A 9,584-nucleotide genomic window follows, 5' to 3' on the forward strand; every position below is an offset into this window, starting at 1 on the left:
TTAGGAAGTGAGAAGCCCTAGGTTATTTTGAATAGTAGAATAATGATTAGGGAATAAAGGGGGTTGAAAAGGTTTGTATCAACTGATGCAGATATATGCTATAAAGCTTTTTCAAAACATAATAATTTCAAAGATTTCAAATTTTAGGAGAGTGCAATGAAAAACAGCATGAATGTGAAAGTGAGACAGTGATATTCTTTACCTAGTAAATCCTTGTGGAACAGGAATAGGAGTCTCTGAAGTATGAATTCTGTGACCTAAGATTGGTGATTAACAAGAAAAGATTTTTTAAAAACTTACTGGGGGGGCCGCGGTGGCTCAGCGGGCAAGAGTGCTTGCCTGCCGTGCCGGAGGACCCCGGTTCGATTCCCGGCCCCAGCCCATGTAAAAAAAAAAAAACAAACAAACAAACAAAATATAATAAAACAAGAAAATGTTTAAAAATGTTTCCCTTTCTTCCTTCCTTCTCTGTCTTTCCTTCCCTTCCTCCCTCTCTCTTAAAAAAAAAAAAAAAAAAAAAAAAAAAACTTACTGAGATATAGTGAGGGCATCTCTGAGATGTCTGAGCAAATAGTCCAGGCAGAGCAGGGAGCGGTGTGTGAGAAGAAAAAGGTGATGCCTAGAAAGAGATAGGAACAATCATAGAAGAACTGACTCTTCTTTTTAGTCCAAGGAAATATTCTCTATAAATGGCCCTGAGGAACTAGTCACCGAGTTTATTCTCATGAGGCTGTCTGACGACCCCCACATCGAGTACCCGCTCTTTGTGCTCTTCCTGGTGATTTACCTCCTGACCTTGATGGGGAACCTGATGCTGTTGCTGGTGATCAGGGCTGATTCCCACCTCCACATGCCCATGTGCTTCTTCTTGAGTAATCTATCATTCTTGGACCTCTGCTTCTCCTCTGTCACTCTGCCCAAGCTCCTGGAGGACCTCCTGTCTGAAGAGAAAACCATCTCGGTAGAAGGCTGCCTGGCTCAGGTTTTCTTTGTCTTTTTTAGTTCAGGGACAGAAGCTTGTCTGCTTTCAGTAATGGCCTATGACCGCTATGCTGCCATCTGCCACCCCCTGCTCTGTGGACAGGTGATGAGCAACCAGCTCTGTGTGAGGCTGGTGTTGGTCTCATGGGCCTTGGCTTCTCTCAATGCATTCATTATTGTGCTGCTGTCTATTAACCTGGACTTCTGTGACAGCCGAACCATACACCATTATACATGTGAGCTATCTGCTCTCTTTCCCCTGTCTTGCTCTGATACATCCATTAATTACAATATCCTACTCATCTGCAGCTTACTGCATGGGCTTGGAACCTTCCTCCCCATGTTCTTCTCCTATTCTCGTATTATCTCCACAATCCTAAACATCAGCTCCACAACAGGGAGAAGCAAGGCCTTCTCCACCTGCTCCTCCCACCTCATTGCAGTGATCCTATTCTTTGGCTCAGGTTTCCTTTGCTATCTCCTGCCCCCTTCAGGTTCCTCCATGGATTTGCTCTTGTCCTTGCAGTATAGTGTAGTCACACCCATTCTGAATCCACTCATCCACAGCTTAAAAAACAAGGAGGCAAAGGCAGCTGTGAAAAGGACACTGGAGAAATATCTGATATTTTAGGTAATGTAAAAGGCACAGTCATTTGGTAGAACTACAAAGATTGTATTTCTTTGCATTTTCTCTTTTGTCCACACCTGTTCACACTACAGAATATCAAATAAAATGAATGAAAGATTCTAGAGATTGCCTATTTACACAATCATCTTATTAAAGTAGGTGCTCTTGATTTTGGCCCCCATTAGGGAAAATCTATGCTCTGCTCTTGGAAGAGAATATGAAGACATTCTGCTATAAAGTAGATCAATAACATGAAAAAATAATAAAGAAAAAAAGGTAAGATAAGGAGAAGATAATTTTATGAGATAATGAATGTAATTGTGAGGAGTCACAGAAAAAAAAGGGAAGGAATTTATTAAACAGAAGTTAGATTTTTTGAAGTCCCAACCACATGTAATTTTTTAAAGAAAGTTTTGCTAAAAAGAAAAAAGAACTATGTCAACAAGCAAAACTACATGTAGAATATAATGCAAATGAGAATACTACTGTGCTGGTTTGAAACTATTATGTACCCCAGAAAAGCCATGTGCTTTTTCTACTCCAATATTGTGGGGCAGACCTATTGTTTAGAGTGGGACTTTTGACTAGGTGATTTCTGTGGAGATGTGACTCTGCCCATTCTAGGTGAGTCTTAATCTGCTTACTGGAATCCTTTAAGAGGGGACAATATTTAGAAAAAGTCAGAGCCAACACAGACCAAGACATTTGGAGATGCAGAAAGAAAACACCCCCAGGGAAGCTGTTTGAAATCAGAAGCCAAAGGACCAGAATGCACAAGCCATGTGCCTTCCCAGATGATACCTTGGCCTTTCTTGAGTCAAGGTATCTCTCTGGATACCTTAGTTTGGACATTTTTGTGGCCTTAGAACTGTAAATATATAACAATAAACCCCCTTTATAAAAGCCAACCCATTTCTGGTATATTGCATTCTGGCAGCATTAGCACACTAAAGCAGATTTTGGTGCCAGAGAGTAGAGTGCTCTGGTTTGCAAATACCATACATGTTGGAACAGCTTTTATATGGTTAAGGGGAAGATTCTGGAAGAACTATGATATGCTTTAAAGGAAAGTCCTAGAATGCTTTGAAGAGACTGTTGATCAAAATATGGATGCTCAAGATGCTTCCAATGAGCCCTTAGATGGAAATTATGCTTATGTTATTGCAAACTGAAGGGAAGGTGACCCTTGTTTTCAAGTGGCAGAGAATTTGGCAAAATTAAGTGCTGGTATTGGATGGAGGTCAGAATTTTAAAATGATGAACTTGAATATTTAGCAGAAGACATTTCCAAACTAAATGTGGAAGGTGTGGTCGGATTTCTTCTTGCTGCTTAAAGTGAAAAGTGACAGGAAAGAGATAAACTTAGAATTGAACTCTTGATTACAAAGAAACCAGAAAGTGATGGTTTGGAAGGTTCTTGGCTTCCAGAAAGGAAGACCCAAGAAAATGGTGCCCCACATAAGAATTTAACCAAATGTGGAACCAGTCAGCCATTTCAGAAAAAGCCAGGATTGGAAATGGAGTTATCCAGAGAGGATTTATGGAAGGTCCTATTATCTCACAGGTGTGATCCATGTATATTGCATGGAAAACTGACAAGTTTCTTGTGAGACCTGTATAAATGAAACCATTGCCTGTTTGGACCAAAGGTGCAGAAAAAGGACAAATTGAAGGAAAAATTATTTCAAATACAGAACCATGGAAGCTAAGATCTGAAGCCAAGACATCTCAAACCAAGAGAGTGGACCCACCCATCCATATGGAAAGGATGAATTTGTCCTGAAGGCAGAGGACAGGCCTTTCACCTCAATGTTCAGAAAGAGTTTATGTTCCCCAGGTCTGAGAGACTGGAAGACATTCCTTGGTGTTTGGGGGAGAGTTTTGTTGCCACCCCACTGTTTTGAGGGGATTGAGTGTGTGCCCCAGAGGTGACAGAGAGCCTGGGTGCTGTCCCAATGCTTGGAGAGGATGCAACCAAGAAAAATGTATTAGTTTCATCACATGAAACCATTTTATCACTTTCCCCCAAAATTTCCTAAGGTTGTAACCCTCACCCCAGCATTTGGAGAGTTTAAGGTGTAAGAATTGCTGTGTAAGCCCTTAAAGAGGGTGGTACTATTGCTCTATCAAGCCCCAAGGATAAGTGACCTCAGACTTTGAAATCTAATTGAGGTTGTCCTGTTGGTTTTCGGAACTGTTTGGGTCCAGTGACACCTGTATTCCTTCCAATTTCTCCCTATGGAAATGGGGACATTTATCCTATGACTGTCCCTTCTCTGTATCTTGGTAGCAGACAACTTGTTCTTAGTTTTCTTTCCTGGAAGCCTAGAATTTTCTGTTTTACAGGACCAGAGCCAGAGGAGAATTTTGCCTTAGGATAGACCATGCCTATAAATGACTTTGATGGGATTTTGTACAGTTCCTGACATTGTATTTGTATTGTTACTGAAATGGTTTAAGCTTTTGTGATATTGAGATGGAATGAATGTATTTTATATGGACATAACATATCTTTTGGGGGTCCAGCAGGTGGAATGTGCTGGTTTGAAACTATTATGTACCCCAGAAAAGCCAAGTTAGTTTTCTTAATCAAGTCTTGTGCAGGGGCAGACCTATTGTTTAAGGTAGGCCCTTTTGACTAGGTTATTTCCATGGAGATGTGACCCACCCAATTGTGGGTGGGATTTTTTTATTAAGTGATTTCCATGAAGATGTGACCCACCCAAATTTTGATTAGGTGGTTTATGTGGAGATATGTCTCCATCCATTCTAGGTGGGTCTTAATCCATTTACTAGAGTCCTTTAAGGGGAACAATTTTGGAAAAATCTTCAGAGTCAACACAGACAGAGATGTTGAGAGACACAAAAATAAAATGACCCCAGGGAAGCTGTTTGGAACCAGAAGCCAAAGGGCCAGCAGACACCAGCTATGTACCTTCCCAGCTGACAGAGCGTTCCAGACACCACTGGTCTTTCTTGAGCCAAGGTATCTCTCTGGACACCTTGGTTTGGACATTTTGGGGGCCTTAGAACTGTAGTTTGTAACTTAACAAATTCTCTTTATAAAAGCCAGCCCATTTCTGGTATACTGCATTCTAGCAGCATTAGCAAACTAAAACAACAACACACTAAATAGCAAAATATTGCCAATGCAGAGGGTAGCAGAAAAAATATATCCTAAAATGCATTCACTAATAAACAAGAAAAATGTTAAAGTATTTGAGTGCTAAAATCTTTGATTTAGAAAGCTAACAAAAATGAATGTAAGAAAAGGAAGATAAAAGAATTGAATAAAAGCACAAATTAGTGAAATAAAAAATACAAGAACAAAAAAGTGAAAAGCAAAAATACAAGAAAATAATTGAGAAAAAACTAGGGTACAGTTATTTTAAAACAACTATAAATATTGACATAATTCTGTAGAATATATTCAAGAAAAAAGGTAAAAGAAATTAATAACACACCACTGATATAAAGGAGAAAATACATGAAAATGCTATGATTCATTGCAATAAATTTGAAATACATTATATTTAATTTTCTAGGAACACATAACTCATCAGGAAGAAAAATGAGTTCTTTCACATGAAACAATCACAAAATATTTCAAAGAAATAGCTTGAAAGGACCACAGGCACAGGTGGTTTTCAGGTGAATTTTTCCAACTTCAATGTTATGTGCATTTTTCCAAAGTAGAGATAAGATGGGAAATTTTTAATGCATTCACAAAGCTAAAGTAACTCTGATCCAAAATTTTTTAAATTATAAACTTCTAATGAATATTTAGGCCACAATTACAACTAAAATACTAATCCATTAGTTCCAAATGTATGCTGAAAGAATAATTTCATGAACAAATAAAGCTTATTATTGACTTAATTCCTCAAATCAATAGATTAAATGAGAAAAATCATATGTTCACACTGATAGATTCTCAAAAAAGTATTAAATAAAATTCAACAGCCATTTCTACCTGAAATATTTAAACAAAGATTCAGGCAGATGCTGCCACCCCCACCACAGTCCCCCACCAGCAGTCACAGTCAACCCCACAGTGTTCTTCAACATTCACGTCAACATTCGAGCTTGGGCCACGTCTCCTTCGAGCTGTTTGCAGACAAATCTCCAAAGACAATAGAAAAATTTCATGCTCTGAGCACTGGTGAGAAAGGATTTGGCTGTAAGCATCCCTGCTTTCACAAATTATTCCTGGGTTTATGTGCCATTGTGGTGACTTCACACAGCATAACAGCACTGGTGGAAAGTCCATCTATGGGGAGAAGTTTGATGATAAGAACCTCATCCTGAAGCACACACATCCTGGCATCTTGCCCATGGCCAATGCTGAACCCAACAGAAATGGTACCCAGTTTTTCATCTGCACTGCTAAGACTGAGTGGTTGGATGGCAAGTGTTCTAGTTTGAAAGCTGCTAGGATGCGATATACCAAAACGGAATGGCTTTTATAAAGGAGAATTTATTAAGTTGCAAGTTTACAGTTCTAAGGCCATAAAAATGTCCAAATTAAAGCAAGGCAATAAAATGTCCAATATAAGGCATCTGGGAACAGATACCATGGTTCAAGAAGGTCAATGACATTCAGGGTTTCTCTCAGATAGAAAGGCACATGGAGAGATCTGCTAGCTTTCTCTTCAGTGGCTTCCCTGGGGCTCTGTCCTTTCAGTTGGCTCTGTTGGTTCTGTTGGCTCTCATGGCTCTGAGCTTTTTCCAAAATGTTTCCCTCTTAAAAGGCTCCAGTAAGCAACCCCACCTTGAATTGGTGGAGACACATCTCCACAGAAGCAATCTGTTCTAGTTTGCAAGCTGCTAGAATGCAATATACCAGAAGTGGAACAGTTTTTATAAAGGGGAATTTATTAAGTTGCAGGTTTACAGTTCTAAGGCTGTGAAAATGTTCAAATTAAAGCAAATCTATGAAAATGTCCAAACGCACCAACAGGAGGTTACCTTCACTCAAGAAAGGCTGATGACGTTCAGGGTTTCTCTCTCAACTGAAAAGGCACATGCCAAACATGGAGACATCTGCCAGCTTTCTTGCAAGGCTTCTTATTTCATGAAGATCCCCAAGGGGCATATTCCTTCTTCATCTCCAAAGGTCTTTGGCTGCATTGGCACTCATGGTTCTTATGACTCTGTTGCTCTTTTCCAAAATGTTTCCTTTTTTAAAGGATTCCAGTAAATTAATCAAGACCCACCTGGAATGGGTGAAGTTACATCTCCCTCTAATCAAAGTTAATGCCCACAATTGGGTGTGTCACATCTCCATGGAGATAATCTAATCAAGTACATGCAGATTTTTCTGGGGTGCATAATCTTTTCAAGCTGGCACACCATCTTATCAAAAGTTACCACCCACAATTGGGTGGGTCACATCTCCTACCAAAAAGATTCCGCACAGCAATACTGAATGAGGATTAAAGGGCATGGCTTTTCTGGGGTACATAATAGCTTCAAACCAGCACATTCCACCTTTTGGACCTCAAAAAAGACATGTCCTTTCCAAATTCAAAATACATTCATCCCATAACAATAACAGAAAGCCTTAAACCATTTCAGTAACAATAAAAATACAATACTAAGTCAGAAACAGTACAAAATCTCATCAAAGTCTACTACAGGTATAGTCTGTCCTAAGGCAAAATTATTCTCTGGCTCTGTACCTGTAAAACTCCGAACAAGTTATTTGTTGCCAACATACAAAGGAGTGACAGTCATAGGGTACATGTTCCTATTTCCACAGGGGGAAATTGGAAGGAACACAGGAGTCACCAGACCCAAGCAGTTTCAAAAACCTGCAGGGTAAACTCAGTTAGACTTCAAGGTCTGAGAGTCATTTATCTTCAAGGCTTTAGAAAGCAACAATCCCACCTTTTCCCAGGGCCTATGCAGAGACCACCTCTCTCCTAATGCAACTTGGGGGACACTGGGGAGACCACATTTGTCTCAGCTCCACCCTCTCCAAGCATCAGGGCACCCTTGGGCTCTCTGCCATCTCTGAGGCACATGCTCAACCCCTCCAAAACAATGGGGTGACAGCCAGGCTTTCCCCAATCCCCAAGGAATGTGTTCCATCATCTTCAAGGCCTGAAGAAAAACAACTTTTCCACTGCAAAGAGGTGGAAGGCCCACCTCTGCCTTCCAGGCGAACTCACTCTCTCCAAGTTTTTGGGTGGATCCACTCTCCTGGCCAATGTTTCTTGACTTCAGACCTGAGCTTCCATAGTTTTGCCTCTGAAGTTATTTTTCCTTCTGCTTTTTCCTTTTCTCTCCCTTTTAGTTCAGACTGGCAGTGGTTCCATTTAAACGAAATCCACAACACTTTTGTTGGTTTCCTATGCAATAGGCTGGGATCATGCCCATCGAACAAAAGGACTTTCCACAAACCCTTCCTGAATAACTCCATCTGAAATCATCGCTTGTCCTGCAATGGCTGACTGCTTCCATGTTTGGTCATATCCTCATGTGGGGCTCTATTCTCTGGGGCCTCCCTTTCTGGAAGCCCAGAATTTTCCAGTCAATTTCTGGTTTCCTTGTCCCAAGAGTTCAATTCTCAACTTATCTCTTTCTTGTTGTGTTTCAATATAAGCTGCAAGGAGAAACCAGGCTGCACTTTCCACATTTAATTTAGAAATCTCTTCTTTTAAAAATCCAAGTTCATGGTTTTTAAAATCTGCCTTCCAGCTGAAACCACTAGTCATTTTTGCCAGTTATCTGCCATTTTAAAACAAGGATCACTTTCCTTCCAGTTTGCAATAACACATGCCTTATTTCTGTCTAGAGCCTCATCGGAGGTATCTTTAGAGTCCACATTTATACCAACAGTCTCTTAAAAGCATTCCAGGCCTTCTCTATCAAGTTCCACACAATTCTTCTAGAATCTTCCCCCTAACCATTTAAAAATCCATCCCAACATCTTTGGCATTTGCAACCACAGCAGCATTCCACTCCTGGTACCAAAATCTGTTCTAGTTCGAGAGCTGCCAGAATGTGATATACCAGAAACAGAATGGTTTTTAAAAGGGAATTTATTAAATTGCAAGTTTACAGTTCTAAGGCCATGAAAATGTCTAAATTAAAGCAAGGTTATGAAAATGTCCACTCTAAGGCATCCAGAGAAAGGAACCTTGGTTCAAGAAGGCTGATGATGTTCAGGGTTTCTCTTTCAGCTGGTAAGGCACATGGCAAGATCTGCTACTTTCTCTTCAATGGCTTCCCTGGAGCTCATCCATTCTGTTGGTTCTGTTGGTTCTGGTGGCTCTTGTGGTGCTGAGTTTTTTCCAAAATGGTTCCCTCATAAAGGGCTCCAGTAAGCAACCCCACCTTGAGCTGGTGGAGACACAGTTTCATGGAAACCATCTAATAAAAAGTTACCACCCACAATTGTGGGTCACATCTTCATGGGAATAATCAAAAAGAGTCCACCCAGCAATATCAAATGAGGATTAAAGGGCATGGCTTTTCTGGGGTACATTATAGCTTTCAACTGGAACAGCAAGCATGTGGTCTTTGGCAAGGTGAAATAAGGCATGAATATTGCAGAAGCCATGGAGCACTTTGGGGCCAGGAATGGCAACGCCAGCAAGAATTTCACCATTGCCAACTGTGGAAAAATCTAATAAATTTGATTTGTGTTTCATCTTAACCACCAGATCATTCTTTCTGTAGCTCAGGAGAGCATTCCACCTCCCCTAGTCTGCCTCAGTATCCTATCATCGTGCTCTCACTGCAGTTCTTTGGGTTCCTCCCCTTCCAAGTCTAGCTGGATTGCAGAGTTAAGTGTATGATTATGCAATAAAAACTTAAACAACCAAAATAAAAACAAAGGTTCAAATTATTCTTTCTTTATTGAATAAAAATATTTAACTTTAAACTGCATCCACACTTCAGCATAAAATGTCAGATTAGAAGTATAATTAAAGTAAATAATATGAAGAAAAATTCACTATCACCCATG

At 40.1% G+C, this 9,584-nt stretch overlaps 1 protein-coding gene and 1 pseudogene across 1 annotated transcript; both read left to right on the forward strand.

The window, feature by feature from the left end:
- Positions 1 to 709: 709 nt before the first annotated feature.
- On the forward strand, positions 710 to 1,612 carry LOC143689940 (olfactory receptor 8S1-like). The gene has a single exon (XM_077167969.1). It carries the CDS (start codon positions 725 to 727, stop codon positions 1,610 to 1,612), a length of 888 nt encoding a protein of 295 aa, XP_077024084.1. The 5' UTR covers positions 710 to 724.
- A 4,214-nt stretch (positions 1,613 to 5,826) lies between these two features.
- LOC143689939 (peptidyl-prolyl cis-trans isomerase A-like) lies at positions 5,827 to 9,246 on the forward strand (annotated as a pseudogene).
- The last annotated feature ends 338 nt before the right edge of the window (positions 9,247 to 9,584 follow it).

The sequence above is a fragment of the Tamandua tetradactyla genome, chromosome 7 (genome assembly GCF_023851605.1).
Source record: "Tamandua tetradactyla isolate mTamTet1 chromosome 7, mTamTet1.pri, whole genome shotgun sequence".
Classification (NCBI taxonomy): Eukaryota; Metazoa; Chordata; class Mammalia; order Pilosa; family Myrmecophagidae; genus Tamandua; species Tamandua tetradactyla.